This window comes from Cimex lectularius, unplaced genomic scaffold (genome assembly GCF_000648675.2).
Source record: "Cimex lectularius strain Harlan isolate CLEC.00 unplaced genomic scaffold, Clec_2.1 scaffold74, whole genome shotgun sequence".
NCBI lineage: Eukaryota > Metazoa > Arthropoda > Insecta > Hemiptera > Cimicidae > Cimex > Cimex lectularius.
In genome coordinates, this window is record NW_019392795.1 from 977,835 (window position 1) to 999,632 (window position 21,798).

Consider the following 21,798-nt stretch of genomic DNA (forward strand, 5'->3'; position numbering starts at 1 on the left):
AGGAGCTAGCTAGTCTAAATGAAAATTATCAAAGGCAGGAAGGTCTCCATACACAAAATGACTACAAATTTTGCAACTCTAATTTGATTTTCAGAGGCCTTCCATTGTTAGAGGAGAATGACCTTAGCAAAGTGGGTGATGGAATTCTGCAGGGAAATAATGTTGGTTGAGTTGGAGCACAGGTGCAGGTTTACGCTTTGGGAAGGAAAGGACATTGAATAAATGTCGGGTAATTCATTAAAGATACTGGAAAAACAAAGGAAAGTTACTCGCTATAAGAAGAGAGATTCTCTATGTAGGAGCAGCATGTTTCAGTTTTTTGTGGGCAGCTTGAGACCACAGAATCATACATTTAAATGGTCGCCTACCTTAGGATTGGTTTTCACTAACATCAATGAGGTTCTGAAGCTTAGGGAAATTTGAACTTTATAAACTACTTATCATGAGAACAAAAAGGAATACAAAGAAAAAAGTTCAGTTTTTTAATTCCAAACAAAAACATATTAAGTCAATTAAACATAAACTATTTTCTACTAGAATCAATGTAGTTTCTTTAAACAATAACGGGTTAGGTGACAAAGTGCTTAATATTTTATTTCTAAATTTTTTCTACTAGTCTCGACCTGCTTATAACCCTGGTCATTACAAGCAGTGAGGTACTTATATTTATAGACATTTTCTAAGAACTTTTTATAGATATTTTGAACTTTGATCTTGTCAACTGTCAAAAAGAAAAAGTCTGTTTCTTTCCTAGACCTCCTTATAACCCTGACATAAAAACTATTACTTGTGATAAAAGTTGATATTTGTAATTTTTCCGAAGAGGCTCAATTATGTTTTTACTTGGTACAAAGATGTTGTAAACTTTCGGCTTGTCTATTGGCAGACATTTCAAAAAGTCTGGTCTCTTTCCTCGACCTGTTTATAACCCTGACATAACAATTATTACAAGAGAGCACCTAGTTGATTCATAACTTGACCAAGGGTTCAAATAGATGTTTTATGAGGAGTCGTTTAAACGAGCTAGACTTAAGAGCTAGACAATAGAGAGAAATTCAAGAAGTCTACTTCTTTGCTTGGTCTCCTTAGTCAGATTATCTCTGATATCAGGGATATAAGCAGGTCGAGGCTAGCTTCTGACCCTTAACATATTTTTTTCAATTGACAAAATCAAAGTATGAAATACTTTTAAGCCACATTTTCGAAAATATCTAGATGAACCACTTTACCAAATTGGTTTATTACAAAAATTAAAATTAACTCCGTTATATTTCCTGGTCCGATTGACCAAATAACTTCTTTCAATGAATTAATCTTTTTATGTAAGATATTGGTTGAAATGAAAAAGTTAGTGTCACGAGCGGGATTCGAACCCACGACCTTCGGATCAATACACCGCTGCGTCACGATAGCTCAATCAGAGCAGCTGCGTATTAATCCGAAGGTCGTGGGTTCGAATCCCGCTCGTGACACTAACTTTTTCATTTCAACCAATACCTTACGTAAAAAGATTAATTCATTGAAAGGATTAAAATTAACGGTGAAATCAGTACTTTGGTAGGTTTCTAGCAGCGGTCGGATGCGGTTTAATTGTCAAATTGAGTTTTCCATTTTTCCTCATATGTTCAAGCGATGATTACACCGTTTTCTATTATTAGAGAAGCGTTACTTCCGACTCGGATTAACCGGGCATGTCGTTACTCCAATTTTTGTCCTCTCTCGATCACTCCGCTTTATCAACACCGTGAAATTTGAGGGTCGTCGGCACAGGAAACGCCCACATCATCCTACTTCCTCTGACCGAGTTTTCCAACGCCTCTAAAGACCCAGCACAACGACAATCTGATGTATCGTCCATGATGCGATGGATACGCCTTAGGCAATCTACAATTAAAGTTGTTGACTCTCGTGACTTAATTTTAAAATGTTTGCATCCAAGGATTTTTTTTTGGTTGTTGAAGGAAGTTAATTGATTAAGACCGTGCGCACGACATGGCATGAGGTTTGCATCGTCTGGGATAATGAAAGAATTAAAGCAAAAGCGGGCAGATTCAAAGCACTCCATATTTCCAAGACCGTTTTCCTTCTTGAAGCACGTGAAAGCTCCATTTGCCCTTGTTGCACCCCTCCGCGGGCACGCCACAGTCTCAAACTCTTTCATGAAATATGTAAATACACCTTATTACGATCGCTATCGCATTTGACCGTAGAGTTTATTTTGTAAAGCCGGGCGGAGAAGAGGAAGTTTTCGACTTTTCCAGTGTATCTATGCACGTTTTACTGTCAGTTTAACGTTTTTTTCTACTTTCTGGGGTTCCACGCTACAATTTTATCCGCAAACGCTTCCCGTCACGCTCAACACGGAAGGGGTTTCTTCCGATTTGACCCCATCCTTGACGTTTGGCTCATTTGCTTAAAAAAGACACTGAAAAATGGTATCTGCGCTACTATCTAGCGATAAAATAGGTCGTTAGTTGTAAATCAATAAAGACTTTAAAGTAGTCTTTCCAAAAAATAAACCATTGACCATATTCAAGTAACACAGCCTCCGATATAAAAGGCTGAGAATTTTATCTCTGCCAAAAGCCAACGACAAGCAGATGGCTTCTCTTTTTATTGTTTTATCCCTGTTGGCCCGAGCTTTGTCGCATTAAAATACTCTATTGAGTAGTTCAGTCCACCAGAGCAGCTCAAAGTTAATAATCTTGCTATACAAACTGCAAAACTCGTGTGTCATTATGCTTATTCTTATCTTGTTGATAAAGCTGAGCGTCAATAATATCTGAAACGATTTCAACTGACATTTGACCTTCGTAGGCAGTTGTACTTAACTTGGTAGAATTATTCAAAATTAACCATATTTTATCAGTTGTGATGATCCTGACATAACGGTATTGGCAGGTCGAGGCTACCTTAATGTTTCTGTCAATCGACAATCTCAAAGTAGGAAACATTTTTAAACGATTCCTTCACGAAAAACATCAAATTGGACCACTTGGCCAAATTATAAATAATTCGCTTTTCGTAAATTGTAAAGATTATTAGGTCAGGGTTATAAGCAGGTCGAGGCAAGAAGCAGATTTCGTGAAATTTCTTTCAATTGCAAGCTCAGAATAGGAAACATTTTTAAACGACTCCTTCACAGAAAACATCAAATTGTACCACTTGGCCAAATTATAAATAATTCGCTTTTCGTAAATTGTAAAGAGTATTAGGTCAGGGTTATAAGCAGGTCGAGGCAAGAAGCAGATTTCGTGAAATTTCTTTCAATTGCAAGCTCAGAATAGGAAACATTTTTAAACGACTCCTTCACAGAAAACATCAAATTGTACCACTTAGCCAAATTATAAATAATTCGCTTTTCGTAAATTGTAAAGATTATTAGGTCAGGGTTATAAGCAGGTCGAGGCAAGATGCAGACTTCTTGAAATATCTGTCAGTTGAAGAGGTAAGAAACTTTGTATATACTCTTGCAAAAATGTGTATGTATGCGCAATTACACATACACTTCGTCCAGCTATGATATCTGAGTTATAAACAAGACGATGCTAGTCGCTGATCCTTGGCACTATCAATTGACAATTTCTCAAATAAAGTACAAATCCTTCTTGAAAACGTCTGGTTTGGCTATTTATTCAAATTGACTTGCCAATTTACAAATATCCACTTTTCACCACTTGTAATGAATCTGATGTCAGGGAAATAAGCTGGTCGAGGTTACTTACTGATTTTTCCCCTATCAATTCATAAATATGTTCAAGCTACAAATCATCTTTAAACAATTTCTTGTCGAAAAATCTTCAGTTGAGCTACAAATATCCGCTGTCATAATTCCTAATGAATCTTATGTAAAGGTTATAAGCAGGTCGAAGTTAAACGTAGAAGTTTCAATTTCGCCCCATTGACAAGTTTAGTTAACGGTTTACTTTTTCACTGATGGAAAACTTCGCCATAATTAAGCCAGTTGGGGAAGTCACAACTATTCGCATTTTTCACTTTCAGTGGCATAAGGCCAGGTTTATAAGCAGGTTGAAGCATGACGCAATTAAGTTTTATCTTTAATTTAACTTTGGATTGGAAGGACTGAAATTGTTGGATGTTGGAAAATTTGGCCGAGCCCTAGAGTTCGACTCAGTAGGTCCAAATAGGTCTGATGAGTGTTTTGTAAGAGGTTATTTATGCTTTGGGTTATTTTGGTCCCAGTAGGTTATCTGAATAGTACATAACTTTTGTTCTTATCGTTTTAATGTTGTGGCTTTCATAAAAATCTGCTGTAAAGCCTAGGTAGCGAACTTGGTGGTGGTATTGCCTTGTTGTTTATGTGCACTGGTGGTCAGGTCTGACGTTTCATCGTAAACTTCTTGTCTTTTTTGCTCGTCAAACCTTCTGTGAGGTTCAGATGTTGGATTGCTCCGGTGGATAAGGATTGGAGTGTGAAGGTAAAATTGCAGTGTGGTCCGCCTAGGTTTTGAGTTGTGCGTTTCGATATGTGGATATGTCAGCAGTTAGATGGTGTAGAGGAATGGACCTAGGATACTCCCTCGTGGAACGCCAACTTTGACTGGCGTGGTAAAAATAAATAAATAGTATAAATAAATCTGTTGTTAATTAAAGATTAAATATTGTATTTGTTCTGTAATATTTTAAAACAAAATGGATGTTATTTCTGTAAAAACCTGATGTCAAATCCAACGTGATTTTTGTATCAACAGAAAATGTGGTTAAATGTTAAAAGAGATTATGGATTTCTCAAAAGCGTCATTCAGAAAAGGCTGACGAGGCGTTAGTGTTTATAGGCAGCCAGTGCCATTTGGGCAACTGTACTGATGACATTTCGCCTCGTGCTTTGGCCCAGTTTTGCCATGATTGCCTGCAGTAATTGCAAACAAAGAACAGACTTTCTTATCCACAGTTTTTTTTTTGGCGATTTTTCTCTGTTTTTTCCCTCTCCTCGAACTATTAAAAACTCGTCAGTGAATTTTAACGAGTCGGGTTTAAGAGCGATTTGCAAAACAATACAAGGGGTAAAAACATCCAATGAAATTAGGCTAATTTAATTATCAAGGGTTTCATGATGATGTGTACTGTCCAGGCGAAGTCGGCCTTTTGTCACCGAACTAAGAATCATCAATCCGACAAATGATAACGTTCGTTCGGAAAATATCGAACTATTGAAGGCGAACAGTTGATTAGAAAGGGAAAAATGAAAAACATCACGCAATCTTATTTTAAGTGCATCTTTATATGATTAGTGACCGTTAATCGATAATTATTCAGAAATCGTGAGATGCGGGCTGGTGTGATGTAGGTTTCAGAAAAACTATCGTGCCAACGTTTCGATCTTTATTGAGATCATCTTCAGGGCTCAAAGTGTTGTCTTCTGTGTAATTGTGCCATTCTTGCGTGTTGAGAGTGACCAGTTTTCTGAAACCTACATCTTTTCTGAATAATTTATATTAAGTGTTGGTGAAAGCCATTTGCCTGAAATAAATTCCCGCTTACAAAGGGTTCACAAAGATGACTAGATCGCCACAGCGATGTTGATCGATTTATAACGAATTATTTAATTAAATTTCTACACAATAATGTGAAATTTTGTCGTATTGAATTTAACTTAAAGAAATTTTGTTATTTCTATTTTCGATCGAGAAGTTTCTTTTTTTAAAATTGTAAATCTTATCGCGCCCCGTTGTTTATCAGTTGTTTCACTTAGGCCCGTCATTATCCAAGAGTTTCCATCAGAAATGCCCAAAGGGAAGGCACTCCGCTTCCCTTAATGCTTTCTGAATTGCTTAACGGGTCTAATCGAGTGGGCCGGGGCCTTAAGACCTGGGCTACTTACCTCCAAAGCCGAGGAGAGATCAAAGCACAAGACGCCTACCGTTTCTGAGACAAACGGCCACTTTGCACCAACCCCTTGTCGGAAGAAATAAGCCAGTTTTCAACAAATGTAACGTGAATGATGCGTTAAGACGTGTGATAATGACAATCAAATCTGACGTTTCGCAAGGAAGTGTTTTCAGAACCAATCTGCTACACAATCTACTGCTGACATATAAATACAAATAACAATCAGACCATATAGCATCCATCGCGATCCTACCTTGGGAACAGAAGCAACGTAAAAACACCTAGACCTCATGACTAGTGTTCACCTGGCGGATCGTGATAAATTTGTTAAAATGCCATTCTTGGATGACAGCCCACATACAAGTCTTGGAATGCAGGGGTAAGGGGTTTGACTTACACCGTTGCTAAACGTTCAACTCTTATACAAATTGAGATCCATGCGCTTCAAATCTGTGCTCAGGAAAAAGGAGACATTTTCTCCGAGAAAATCAAAGGTATATGGATGTACATACGTTCGGACCGTCAGAAATGAAAGAAATAAATTATTTTAGGTCCAAACTAGTTTGAAGGGCCTAACTTGCCTACTAGCCCTAGGTGACACTAGGTTTTCTTGAGATTGTCCCAGGAAAGCTGTAGAAGGACCTAGGTTGACCTAATAGCCGAAGGGGTGGCCTTCTTACCCATGGGACCAGAACCACAACTAGACCCATCACAGTTGGTGCTGGAAAAATGGCTTGAGAATGTTATTGGTACTTCAAGGTTGAACAAGTTGTGAGGCAAGCTAAGAGATTGCATATCTCAAAAAGCAATGCGAAGGAACTTCTCTCAGCAGATTTGAAGAAAATTTAGGCCAATGTGCCGGCCACTACCCTCTTAGCTACCGCATAAAGAACAACAAACGAGATAAATCGGCACATATCCTTTATGAATCTTAAGCACCAGTGTTAATTATAATAGTCTTAATTTTTGAGTTCCACGTCAAATACTGGTAACAAAGTCCTCGACCTGCAGAACAATTAAGTACTACTCTAGTTAGTACATAACAAGCCTCATAGGACCTAAAATGCGTCCTGCAATTCCTCTTTGAACTCTTTTAAGTTTACGAACCGTTGTTTTTAAGGCGGCTGTTACAAAAATGAACTGTAAAGTTTTGTCTATTTTTTATAAGAAGAGAAAACGCCAGAATAGACGGACCCATCAACGATTACTGTCAAAAGTCTCACTTTGTTAGGTTTAGTAAGAATCAGACAATTCGTTGGATCTTCACCTAAAGCCGATTCCGTGTGTGATTTTGATCAACTTACCCGGAAATCCACTTTTTAATTCACGGCCGGCATAGCCTATTGTTTGTTAATTGTCACTCATATCCCCTAACATTTTACTGCCCTGTGATTAGCGTACAGTTCGGAATCTAACGGTTCCTATTCAGTATATAGTACGTTATTACAGGAAATGCAGGAATTCCAGATGGTTTGTCAACCCGTGAAAGATTAGACAAGGTTCATTTATTAAATATATACACGATCAAATCGGAAATTGTAATTATGGAGCAACTGCCCGTGGTTACTAGTTTCCACTAGGGGTCACAATGCTTCCTACTTCCTAGTAGCAGCCAATGAACATGCAACACTCCTAATAATCTAATAATCTCCTAAGTAAGTAAAAGCTTAACCTTACATCGTGCAGGCATGTCCTTTCGACATTTCTAAGCGGTTTCCACGGTGCTCATTGGTGCTTCACATTCCCAAATATGTACCGACATCTCTGGTTTCTTTCCCTGGTTTAGCCATAATTTTTAGTTGGTAGGTAAGAGGGCAGTGGTCTATAATTTTATTCAAATCTTGCGTGGTGTTTTAAGTCATTTGTCCAGCTTCAACTTTAGCATTCTCTCCGGTGAGCCTAGTTGAGATTCTGATCCCATCATTGAGAGTCACCCCTAATTTTGCTAGTTGGCCACTCGACGGTTTCCTTCTGAACCTTCATGTTCTGAAACCCATCTTAAGAAAATTAAGGCACCTCTTTCGGCATTTACGTCTTCATTTCTATAACCGAAATCACATTCTGAGGTTTATTCTCCAGTTTTGGATCATATATATGTGTGTGTGTGTGTGGGTGTGTGTGTGTGTGTCTTTATACCCGAATCTTGGATCAAGAATTATACCTAGGGGCTTAGTTTCTTTGGAGAAGTTACTCCAAAAATCCTAGAAAGATGGTGTGAAAGATGTACTAAGTCACTGAAATATCAACACCTACGAAAACATCTCTCGTACCCTCTTGCAAAAAGAAGAAAGCCAAATCTAAAAGCGCTCACTTTAAAAGATGAAGCTAAATCGTTCTTTTTTCTTTAGCTTTATCTTTTAGCTCTTCTCACACCATCTTTCTACTATGTTTAGCACGTTTTACTTATCAGCCTATGGTATGGTATCCTAAGCTATTAAACTGTGTGATTAGGTCGTCTGGCTCTTTGTGTTGGTGCACTTGTACGGTCTGATGACCACAAAACAACACCTTTCCCAGGGCCACTACATAGATGTAGAATATAGTGCGCCCTTTAAGAGCTGTTGTATCCCCCGTGCTCTGCCTAAAGCACATCGGTGAGTCCTATTTCATCAAGAAACTTGATTAATAGGCCCAGTTTCAGTGGTTGAAGCTCTTCTATGGTCTCATTGTACATCCCAAAACACTTCCTCCTACGGGCAAGTGTTGCTCCGCAGTTTGTTAGTAGATGTGTTGATGTCTCTTCTGCCTCTTTGCAGAATCTGCATGTGCCATCTTGGATTATTCCAATTTTCTTTAAGGGTCCATTTAACTTGCAGTGTCCTGTTAAGATTCGCAGTTTGTTCCTGCTTCCCTTGACACATTCTGTAATTTCTTTCCTTCCAAAATCGGTTAGAAGAGTCTTGGATTGTCTATGTCCAATGAGTGAATTCCAAAGTTCCCTCATTTACTTTTTGCCCTTTTGTCTGAGATGCCCGTTAATAGTGTGGGTTCTTATGCCACAAAAGGGTTGGCCACTACATAACCCCGATCATTAAATACATTGTCCCTGCGACAATCCAACTCCGCAGGATCCAGAAAACTTGCTGCTTAAAGGAATATGAACGGTCAGTCCTAAAATTACGAACGATATCTGCCGGAAGTTTGCCGATTCAGCCAAATATTAATTGTAAGTAATTATTTTTAATTCATTATGTAGTTTTGCAGCAGTAAGTTTGTGGGTCATGGTCAATAAACCTCCCTCTATTCTGGGTGTACTGGGAGAGTTCATTTATGAGCTATCGTCAATGGAATTTACGATTTCGATAAATTACGATCTGACGCTAATTACTTTTATTAGGCAATTAATTATTTTCATCATGGGATCCTTGAAGAAAGGTCAGCCTTATCTAGCTGAGATTATCAAATCGGATGCACCTCAATAAGGTTTTTTTTTATCAAGTTTTATATTTACTTTCATTAATTGCGTGGTCCGCTTGACCAATTAATATATTATAATTAATTAAGGTTTTTAGTTGAGATAAAAAAAAGTCAATGGCACGAGCGGGATTCGAACCCACGATCTTCGGCTACATACGCCGCTCCTCTAACACTTGAGCTATCGTGAGCTCGATCCACTCGGACACCAACTTCCCATCTCAACCGCACTTTTTGAATTTTCCCTCCTTTTTGCCATTTTTCAAATGTCGTGCAATCGGGTTGGATTCTCGACGACAAATGAAATGACCACGGAGAGCTTTAGTGAAGTATACTTCATTTTAAATCATTAAATTCACTAATTTCGTGGTCCGCTTGACCAATTAATAAGTTATAATTATTTAAAGTTTTTAGTTGAGATAAAAAAAAGTCAATGGCACGAGCGGGATTCGAACCCACGATCTTCGGCTTGATACGCCGCTGCTCTACCACTTGAGCTATCGTGGATCAAGGTCACGATAGTTCAAGTGGTAGAGCAGCGGCGTACCAAGCCGAAGATCGTGGGTTCGAATCCCGCTCGTGCCATTGACTTTTTTATCTCAACTAAAAACCTTAATTAATTATTTGTTTTTTGTTCCTTTAGGCCTTACAATCTATTAGATTGTTTCTAACTTTTTGAACATTTTTTGAGCTAGGCAGTCAGCAAAATGACTGCAAAATGAATGGTCAGTGTACTTATATCTTATCTTGTTCGCCGCTACTATTTAAACTATTTATTTACTTTATTAATTATTTGTATTATAATGAGACAGGTAATATTTGACTTAGTTCCTATACACCATTCCTTCTCGTTGGAACTCTTCTTTTATAAATATTTCCGTTAGCTTTACTTAACGCAATGTAGGAAGTTGTGAGAGGCTTTTTTCTTCGTTTTGCCAAATGTTTCAATGAATAAGTAAAAGTATTGCCGGCGGCAAGATGGTTGAATCATGCAGAATTCTACCTGCAAAGTGCTTCTCGTTTGTTTAGGACCCGATCGCAAACAGAGCGAGAGAGTACGTTACACCGCCTCGCAGTAGGATGGATCCAAATCCTTTTTAAATTCTTGTCTAATTTATAAAGGATCACTTTTCAAAAAGCCATCACCGGGAGTCGGATTGGTCTTATCTGAAGAAAGTTTTCAGGCCTGCCTGATTATGTTCTGCTGAGTTGGACCGCCGATCAACGTTATTTTCTCCCGCTTCTTCCTCCAGTCAAAAGAGGCCCTCATAATAACATTACCGTCCGCCTCTCTTTCCTTACTCCGTCCAATTAGAAAAGAAAGAAAAAAAAGTTTCACAACCTTACTCGGCCCCCGAGTAGAGAGACGGCTAGGGCTTTCTGGAAACATTCGTGATTAACCCTTAATCGGATTAATTACAGTAGATGCTCTCCTGTTCCGCGTACTTCATCGATCCTGGAGATCTTTCCTAAGCAATTTATCATGGAAAATAACAAAAAGCAATCACAATCGCAATCTTGTTGAACTACCCTAGCATTAAAGCATAAATCCGAAACTGAGTTTGCTTGAATAATCCAACATTAGATTGATTAAAATACCAAAACTTATAATTAATTTCAATAAGACAAACAATCCATATGATGGTTAGCTAAAATGAAGCTTTCCATACTATTTTTTAAAAATATCTGGACAATTATGGGACATTTTTATCGAAATTGTATCAATATTTAAATGTGACGTTTGAGGAAATCGCCTTCGAGGTATGAAGCGGTTTTAAGGTCCAGGGTCTAAGTCACGGTCTCAGAAGGAAGACAAGTCGGAGAAAACGAAGAAAAAGATTCAGTGCAAGGAGATGTCGCCTAACAGAAAATCCGAGAGGGTGGCCAGGAGTAATGCGAAGTCCAAGTCACCGTCAAAGGTGGCCGACGCGCTCAAGAAAATTGAGCGTAATAATCTAGCTTTTTTTCTCTCTCCAAAATGTGTGTTAAATATTTAATATTTTAATCTGCGTTCGGTGGTGGATTTCAATCCCTGTGTAGCCTGTTGGAATTTTATTTGAGAATAATTTTGAAAAAAAAAAGTATTGTAAAATGGCCATTTTCTCTGTATGGCTATGAAGGAATCATAATATTATTTTTTTACAGTATTTAGCAACAAATTTAACAAATTGTGAGATCTTGTGTTGACTGATCAGTAACAAGTTCAAAAAAAGGATTTAAGAAGGCAATTGTAATTTTTTAAATAAAATTGTTACTGCATTTGGAAACAGAGTTTAAATTAAAAATGCGGATATTATTATAACTTTTTTCTAAACCTCTTATCCTAACCTTAATTAACTGAACCAAACCAAACCAAAACGTCCCAAATCTTAACCCTAACCCTAATTAATCGAACCTTACCAAATCCTAAAACTTTCCCGCTTAACCTAACCCGTCCTCAACACTAGATAAAATTGGTTATAGACAAATTGATCGAAAATGTATCGATAACGGCGAAGCTTTAGATTTTTGCGCTCGCATATTTTCCCTAGCTTCATGCAAAAAAATTGAATTATGGACCCGCCCCTAACACCAACAAGTAACGAAATCTAACCATAACTCGAACGCTACGACTACCAAACCCTTCCCTAACCCTAAAGCTAACCCAACCGGAACGTCAAATATATTAACCTGACCTATTCTAACCCTACCCGAACCTAAACTTTACCTTAACCACCATAATTAGTCTAACCAAACCAGTAACCAATCTAAACCATTCCTAATCCCCTTACCCATCGTAAACTTAATCCTAACCCCTACTAACGTAACCTTACACAACCTTTCCGTAACTACAGGGTGAATTGCTACTCGTGCTACAAACTTCTCCAGTAGATTCTTCACCCTAAAATGAACAAAAAAGTTCATATTGTCCATGGTCCGATTCTCAACCATTTCAGAGTAATTTCGCTTTTTATCGATTTTGAAAGATATCACGTCCTGGCGTCGGAAAATCGTGATATCTTTTAATCTAAACATTTCTCTGAAAATCTAATAGCACCGTTGAAATTCCCGTTAATTTTTCAATAAGAAGATGACGGTGGCAAAATGTTTGGGCTAATTTTTTGTGTTTTATTTCAGCCAGAACTACAAAAAGAGTGGAAAATTGTGTAAATCGGAAAGTGTATAAAGTAATCCAGAGTTTCTAATTTTAGTCTCAGAAGGCAGCAAATTTGAGGAAAACTACCTGATTTAATAACGCTTCCAACGCACTCGTCATTTTCTTATTTAGTGGTTGTGAGACCAAGATGTTGATGACAAAAAGAGAAAAAATGGTGGTTCAAGGATTGCTAATGTTTGAGAGTGACTTGCTACTCGTGCTACAAACTTCACCAGTAGATTCTTGACCCTAAAATGAACAAAAAAGTTCATATTGACCATGGTCCGATTCTCAACCATTTCAGAGTAATTTCGCTTTTTATCGATTTTGAAAGATATCACGTCCTGGCGTCGGAAAATCGTGATATCTTTTAATCTAAACATTTCTCTTAAAATCTATAAGCACCGTTGAAATCCCCGTTAATTTTTCAATAAGAAGATGAAGGTGGCAAAACGTTTGGGTCTTTCTTCCTTGACCTTCTAGCTGTTTGTAAACTTCTTAAGCATTACATACTAAATGGGCATTAAATTAAATTAAAAAATTTCAATGGAATTATGATTTTGATTCTCTCTAAAAATTAACGGGGATTTCAACGGTGCTTATAGATTTTAAGAGAAATGTTTAGATTAAAAGATATCACGATTTTCCGACGCCAGGACGTGATATCTTTCAAAATCGATAAAAAGCGAAATTACTCTGAAATGGTTGAGAATCGGACCATGGACAATATGAACTTTTTTGTTCATTTTAGGGTGAAGAATCTACTGGAGAAGTTTGTAGCACGAGTAGCAATTCACCCTGTATAATCGTATTTAACCTAAACATCCTTTAACCCCAACCCGACCTAACTGTAGCCCTAATTAATCTTACATAACCCGCTCCTCAACCTAACCCTAAATAATTCTTATCTAATCTATCGCGTCCTTCCCCAACTCTAACCTAACCCATGCGCACTTATTGCACGTATTCGAGGAAGCAAATATAATAACACAAAATTAAATTTGTGTGTACAACCCAAAAATATCCATGTCAAAATATCAATATTATTATAAAAACTGTATCGATACTTTTACAACAATGTGTAAATATTTCTTTGATAATAATTAAATCAATTGGTTACGAATCAGGCTAGGGCAGTTTTACCTTAAAAAACAAAATTTTGTTTACTATTGCATATTAAAATGTTAATATTTTGACAAGATACTTTTTGTTAATTAAAAACTTCGATTAATGGAAAATCTAGTGTTTATGCTTTTTTTTCAGAGTATCATGTTAAACAATTCATAATAATATTGAATGTTTACATTTCCACCCTAGCAAAAACTATTAGTCCTTAAATCAGATTTCGAACACAAATATCGATAAATTTTAATATAAAATACGTGTTTTTACAGGAACATGTAACAGATTTATACATTAATTGTTAATTATGAAAGGAATAAATCGATACAATTTTGATGTTTTATTTCAATACACGACAATCGTAAAAAGTGTCGATAAATAGTTTGTGCTGTTTAATTCTATCAAATAATATAAATATTTTTCTTAAGTTCAGAAGCACATTTAATAGAGAAATTTTATCAAAAGATCACGGAATCCTAGTGATTTAAAATTAGCCGATCCGTTTGAAGATGTACGAGGGTGACAAGGGGGAAAACTAATTAAATGTTGTCCTTCCAGGAGGAATTCTCACAGTAGTGGAATATGTGATCAGGGCTATTTTAATTAAATTTCCCAAGGAATTTCCTAAATTGAATTTTATTTTAGAAAGAAAACGACAGTATTTTCTAATGATGGGGGCATGTTGACGCATGTCCTTTTCGAATGTCAGCCTGAACCAATCAATTTTCCAACGAAAATTAGATCATGGGAAAAGATGACGTGTGATAAACATTATTTTTTTTAAAACTAAGAACTTTGTAGTTCATGTTGTCTGGATGTGAAATTCTGAGACAAATGTAGTTGCAGACCTACTGCTAAAGCATGCACTCAGCCAAGGTTAGACATCCAAATAAAAACCCATTACCTCTCATTTAGAAAATAGACTAAATCGGCCGCATTTTGTAGATTGAGACAAATCGCTAGCCGTTTATACTGGTATAACTTTGTCTTTTATTGAAAATGCCGAGGCCTTTCTGACTCCAAGGCGGAGGACGATTTCGACAATTGTCAGCGTTGATTAGGGTTGGAATTGTATTTGCATATTTTGTAACGTAATTGAGCGATTCAGCAATATTATCCTATTTCTACCGAATCGTCTCTAATTGGTCACTTGTAATATTTGATTTCCTGTTATTTAACGTGGCATTTTAATTTTCATCATTTCCCCGGCCTGGAAAATGATTTTGCGATCTGTCGATTTATTGGAATGTCCAATTTCAGGAATGGACCTCGTGGTCCGCCAATCTTCGCTCGTTTTAACCACAGATGTAAACCGATAATTAAAATACCTTCGTTGAAAAGACCACAAAGTCAGAATAGTCAAGGAAAAACTTGTTGCTCAAACAGCCAACTGTTAAAATCTCTATTCAAATTGACTTTACAATTTCAATTATTTATTAAAAGGATGAGGTTAATAATCCGTGCGATCTAATGTAAAGGACTTAGTGCGTGACTGTGCTTATTGATTTTTTACTGTTTGTTAAACCTTTCCCCGATTTAAACAAGGCCGGCCGGTTTAATATTTACATTTCACCATTTCACCTTCAAAATGAGCAGAATAACTGGTTACAATTTTCCTACGAGCAGTTGAAGACAGCACTGTCCACTGATGGTAAACTTTCAGTGTTATCCTCCCTCTTTCTTCTTTACATTATAAACGCCCATTGGTTTATGGTTTATCGTTCAAAGGATATTTTTTTATGTACATTATTCATCCGATACTCATGGCTCCGAGAGACGACATGAACAGGATGTTTGAATTTAATCAAAACTTACAAATAAATCTAGGTACCAAAAAAGAACGGGAACGAGAGGGAAACACGCCCTTTATGAATGGCACCATCCTTTGGTACACAGATGGATCTAGAAGACAAGAAGGTATAGGGGCGGGAGTTTTTGGTCCTGGAACCAATTACTCATAACCCATGGGAAAATACACCAGTATCTTCTAAGCTGGATTCACGTAATCGAAAGATGTTCCCAACTTAACCTGAATAAAGGTTACAAAAACAAGCAATATAGCTATCACGTCAGGTAGCCAAGCAGCCATCAAAGCACTAAGCTCAAATATCATTAGTTCAAGGATGGTGTTGAACTGCAAAACCAAATTAAACATATTAGGTACGCAGAACAAATAGCCTCTCCTGGGTCCCAGGACACATGGGAGTAGAAGGCAACGAGAATGGGGAACACTCTTGCAAGGCAAGGAGCTGCCACACCGCTGACAGGACCTGAACCCTTCTGTGGCATAGGAACCCACTCTATTAATGAGTACCTTAGACAGAAGGGCAAAAAATGAAGGAACAATGGAATCCACTCATTGGACACAGGCAATCCAAGACTCTCTTAACAAATTTCGGAAGAAAAAAAATTACAGAATGTGTCAAAGGAAGCAGGAATAAACTGCGAATCCCGACAGGATTCTTTACAGGACAATGCAAGCTAAATGGACACTTAAAGAAGATTGGAATAATCCAAGATGGCACATGCAGATTCTGCAAAGAGGCAGAAGAGACAACAACACATCTACTAACAAACTGCGGAGCTACACTTGCTCGCAGGAAGAAGTGTTTTGGGATGTATAATAGGTATAGAAGAGCTTCAACCATTGAAACCGGGCCTATTAATAAAGTTTCTTGATGAAATAGGACTCACCGATGTGCTTTAGGCAGAGCACGGGGGGGGGTACAATAGCTCTTAAAGGGCGCAGCATACTATACCCCGAAACTACATCTACATCTATGTAGTGGCCCTGGGAAAGGTGTTGTTTTGTGGTCATCAGACCGTACAAGTGCACCTACACAAAGAGCCAGACGACCTAATCACACAGTTTAATAGCTTAGGATACCATACCATAGGCTGATAAGTAAAACGTGCTAAACATAGTAGAAAGATGGTGTGAGAAAGGCTAAAAGATAAAACTGAAGAAAAAAACGATTCAGCTTCATCTTTTAGTGTGAGCACTTTCAGATTTGGCCTTCTTCTTTTTTTGTACAAGAGAGATGCTTTCTTAAGTGTCGATATTTCAGTCCATTTCTCCAAAGAAACTAAGCCCCTAGGTATAATTCTTGACCCAATACCAAACAGGTCTCATACTCTATTAAGCATTGGATTATGCACCAAAACGAGAATAAACCTCAGAATGTGATTTCGGTTCTAAAAATGAAGAAGTAAATGCCGAAAGAAGTGCCTAAATTATCTTAAGATGGGTTTCAGAAGATGAAGGTTTAGAAGGAAACCGACGAGTGGCCAACTAGCCAAATTAGGGGTGATTCTCACCGATGGGATCAGAATCAACTAGGTTCACCGGAGAGAGTGCTGGACAAATGACTTAAAGGCGAGATTGGAATAAAATTATAGACCACGGCCCTCTTACCTACAAACTAAAAATTATGGCTAAACCAGGGAAAGAAACAAGAGACGTCGGTACATGTGAAGCACCAATGTGCACCGTGGAAACTGCTTAGATTTGTCGTTGAAAGGAATGGCTGCACCTGTAAGGTTAAGCTTTTGATTACACGATTATTAAGAGTGTTGGATGTTCAATGGCTGCTACTAGGAAGTATTTGTTTCCGTTTTTCGTTATTCTTTGTACACTTAACCTTCTTTCTCATGCACACCTGCCTTATCTATGTACCCCTTACTACATCTCTTTTTCTTAAACTCCTTTTGTGTGTGCTCTTGTTTCTATCTCACTAAGCCAACCCTACTTAACTTAACCATCCCTAACCCCAAGTAACATAACCTAACCTATCACATATTATGAGGTGGGTTTCAAAGGGTATCCGTTATTGTACATACGTATTTACTTTTCTTTTCTCGTTTAATATGTCTGCATTTATTTAGGTTTTTCGTTGTTCTTTATACTCGGTGTTGTGCCTGTTTACAAATTTCTCTCTTTCTCTCGCGCTTTTACTCTTCTAATTCTCTCATGCACACCTTCTTTAATCCTTCTATATTTCTTTTTACTAAACTCTATTCTGCATCTCTTGTGGTTTTTTCTTACTGCGACTCCTTCTCTCTCTCTCTCTCTCTCTCTCTCTCTCTGTCTTTATTTCTCTCTTTTTTTCTTCTTAACATTAAAAAGGTCCATTAATTTAAGGGTTATGTTTCACAAGATATCCGTTCATGTACATACAAATTTACTTTTATCTTTTCTTGTTTACTATGCATTTGTCGTTAATCGTTATACACGTTATTTTGCCTGTTTATAAGTCTCTCCCACTCACTCTTTCTCTCTTCTGTCCTCTATCCCTTCTCTCATCTATCCGTCTCACCTATTTTCTTTCGCATCTCCCCCTATTTTTTATGTCTTCTATCTCTTTCTCTCTTCTCGCTACCTCTCTCTTTCTCTCCCGCGTGTATGAAAATATTCACTTACTTCTTTTCTTGTTCAATATGTCTGTATTTGTTTGAGTTTTTCATTATACGTTTTAATAGTTGTTTTGTCTGTTCATAGGAGCTCTTTTTTCATTTTCTTGACAAAACATCGTATATTCTACACGCACCTTCAACTTTCAAGACATAGTAAATAAAGCTGAAGGGGGACGGGGGGCCCCGTGTTAATAGGAGCGCTTTACAAACGGTAAATCGATAAACGGCCAAGCGAGCGTTTACAAGGTCCATTGGTCTGAACAAATTCGAGAATGAATTACACCGGGGGAAAATATTCGGCTTCAAAATAAAACGGGTCGCCTGTATAGAAAGAAAGAGAGAAAAGGGAGAAAGAGAGTGAGTGGGAGGGAGGGGAGGGAGAGAAGGGATGGATGGAGGGAGGGANAGAGAGAGAGAGAGAGAGAGAGAGAGAGAGAGAGAGAGAGAGAGAGAGAGAGAGAGAGAGAGAGAGAGTGGGGAGCGGAGAAACAGGCAAAACAACGTGTACAACAAATTATGATAAAATGTCTGTCTGTCTCTATCTTTCTTCTCTCTCTATCTATCTACCCCCCTCTCTCACACGTATCTGAATATTTACTTTTCTCTTTTTTTGTTAAATATGTCCATATTTGTGGTTTATATTATTTATATTTTTTGTTATTCCTTGATTTCGTTGTTTGGTTGGTTTCTAGGTCTTCTATTCTCTTTCTCTCTCCTTACTTGTGGACGCTCGTTGTTTTATCATCCTATTTTTAATATCAATGAGCCCTGTCCGTGGATGGAATATGTTCGTTAATTTTTTTATGTAATTGAATACGTTCAACTGAATTTCCTTTTCTTTGGTTAATTTGGTTCTGTGTGGCGTTTCTTTATGTATATGTTCATTTTTGTGCCTATAATATTTATTCTGTTCTTATGCTTAAAAAGTCCTCTCTATATTTTCGATATTTATGCTGTTTTTCTTTATTTTTTATTTTTTAAACGAATCTTCTTGTTAGCGGTGAATGTTGATTGTACCTTTTTGTTCGTTTCTGTTTACATGTCTTTCTTCTTCATCCTTTATTTATTGAAAACGCGTTTTTGTTTCTAACCGTGCGTAGGTCTTTCCTTTTTTTGATACTCTATGTTTAGTAGTTCGTGTGAACACTTATCGCTATGCTTTATCCGTCCACGCTTGGGTTTTATTCTGTATATTTATTGTATGTGTTTTTTTCATGAATTTAATCAAACACGGCGGCGTTTTAGAGGTCATATATCTAATTAAATCTTTACAGGATTCTACTGCAACATGTAAATATTTTTTTTTTGATTTGTAATAAAAGATTATTAGGCGGTTATCTACGACGTGTGTGATGCTGGTAGGTATTAAAATAATTCGTTGGGTCGATCGGGAAGACTGGTTCTGTTTTGCAATAATGATTTACTACCGGCACTGTTTTAAAGCTCCGTTATTTTTCCATCCAGGCCTTTGTAGAACACTATTTTATTTGACGGAGTTTGAATTCTAACGGAACAGATTATTAGCAACGTTTTTCATTAGGGGGCTTCAATAAGATTCCGGTGAAAGACGACAATGCCTTCGTGAACGCGAGCCTTCTTTATTATTATAAACGGTCTGGAACAACAACAAGAAAAAAAAATGTTTGGAAAGCTTGTTTGAGTTTTTCTCAAAGGAAAAGTTCTAAAAAGGCCTCACCTGAATGCCTTTTTATCTCCAACGTCATATTTTGGCTTTTTAATTTTTTGTGTGTGTACAAAGCTTCAGAGAAAAATGGGGAAATTCCAAAGATTTTTAATGTTAACCCTATGTTTAATTCAGAAGGGTTTCAATCTCCAGGAAGAATCCGGAAGAGCGGGATGGACACTTTAAGAACATGGTGGGCAATGAAGTCGTGGTGAACGGTGAGATGAGATTTACAGAAAGGAGCGTTGACGATGGTTCGAAGGATTTTTGTATTGTAAGGATTGGAAAGGTTGGAGGTTCTAAAGTTTGATGCTACATGTCTTTATGAGGAATGATGTGACATAAGTTTGCAGGTTTCTGGACGAAATGACGGGATCATTATGATAGCAAAAGATGGCAGTATAATATCAAAGAAGGGTAATAATGTATAAGGTGAAGTGGTTAGTCTTAAGTATCTTGTGGTACCTCTGCATCAAACTGTGCTTGATAAAAAGAAGCTAGGAGCAATCATAACCCTTTTTAGGGTGTTTATATTTTTGTGCGTTTGTTGTAATTTTTCGGTGGAGATGATCTCTTTTAGAGTAAAGGATGGCATCGATCACCAAGGAGAGTTTCAGAAGGGGTAGAAATGTTTTGGGTATATGCAGAGAAGATGATGGTATTAAATTTCTTGGAGTCTTCCACATATATGCGATAGGTGATTTTTAGAAAGAAGCTAGGAGTAGTGATTATCCTTCCTTGGGTGAAAGAATATTCACACTTTTATGCGTTTATTTTAATTGTACACCGCTTGAACTGCTCAAGGGAGAGGACATGGGTTTGAGAGTTACTGCCACGATAACGGGATCTTTCTGATAGCAAAGAATGGCATCTTACACCTAGTTTCAGAAGGGTAGAACTGTCTTTGGAGGGTACGGTGAAGTGGATAGTCCTACGTTTCTTGGGGTACCCCTGCATCTATCTGTGCTTGATAAAAAGGAGCTAGGAGCAGTGAGTATCCTTCCTTGGGTGTAAGAATATTCACATTTTAGTGCGTTTATTTTAATTTTACACAGCTTGAACTGCTCAAGGGATGTGACATGGGTTTGGGAGATATTGCCAAGATAACGGGATCTTTCTAATAGCAAAGAATGGCATCATACACCTAGGATAGTTTCAGAAGAGTAGTACTGTCTTTGGTGGGTACGGTGAAGTGGATAGTCCTACTTTTCTTGGCGTACCCCTGCATCTATGTGTGCTTGATATAAAGGAGCTAGGTGAGTATCCTTCCTGAGGTGTAAGAATATTCACATTTTAGTGCGTTTATTTTAATTTTACACAGCTTGAACTGCTCAAGGGATGTGACATGGGTTTGGGAGGTATTGCCATTATAACGAGGTCTTTCTGATAGCACAGAATGACATCGTACTCCAAGGAGAGTTTCAGAAAGGGTAGGAATCCTTGGGTGTAAGCAATGAAGAGGATGATCATAAGTGTGACTTGAAAGCGTCTTCGATGGATTTTGGTCAGGCACATTGCCTCGTATCTAGGAAAGTACCTTTCGCTCAAGAATGAATGTCAACTGATGAATTTCGTCAATGACATCTCCGAAAGGATTGCTGCTGAAGCTTCACGACTCTCTCACTACAACAAGAGGTCGACCATCACCAGTCGGGAAATCCAGACTGCTGTGAGGCTCCTTCTTCACGGTGACTTGGCCAAGCACGCCGTTTCAGAAGGAACCAAGGCTGTTACCAAATACACCAGCTCCAAATAAACTGCACTTTGCAATTGACTGATTTCAGTGAGCGACAACGAGAGCGTCAGATTCCATGAAATAGTGTTCAAAAGCATGTCCCGATCTACTGTTTAAAACAGCGATTATTGGAGAAGCCAGAGTTGTTCGACTGGTTAAAACAATCAACTTTTACATCAACTAAATTCATTTATTTCTTCAATTTATTATTTATTTATATGGAATATGTCACTGGAAGACAGGAGAGAGGAAACTTAATATGTTGTTTTTTAAACTAGCCATGAATCTTAAATGTTCTAAAAACGGATGAATAGACAATAATATTTCGAAATGTACCGTAAAATGAAAGTAGGTTGGTAAACCCACAGTGTTACAGTGAAATGGTGACTCAAAGGCCTTGAAGGTTTCGCTTCCTAGTTTTATAAATTCTGCGGGGGCGGTTTT

General features: G+C 37.6%; 1 protein-coding gene and 1 non-coding gene across 2 annotated transcripts; both read left to right on the forward strand.

Annotated features, from left to right (window-relative positions):
- Window positions 1-9,776: 9,776 nt before the first annotated feature.
- On the forward strand, window positions 9,777-9,849 carry Trnag-acc. The gene has a single exon. It is a non-coding gene; the product is annotated as a tRNA-Gly (tRNA).
- Window positions 9,850-21,015: 11,166 nt separating this feature from the next.
- On the forward strand, window positions 21,016-21,375 carry LOC106667477 (histone H2B-like). Its single transcript, XM_014395438.1, has 2 exons — window positions 21,016-21,065; window positions 21,129-21,375. Exons 1-2 carry the CDS (start codon window positions 21,016-21,018, stop codon window positions 21,373-21,375), a joined length of 297 nt encoding a protein of 98 aa, XP_014250924.1.
- The last annotated feature ends 423 nt before the right edge of the window (window positions 21,376-21,798 follow it).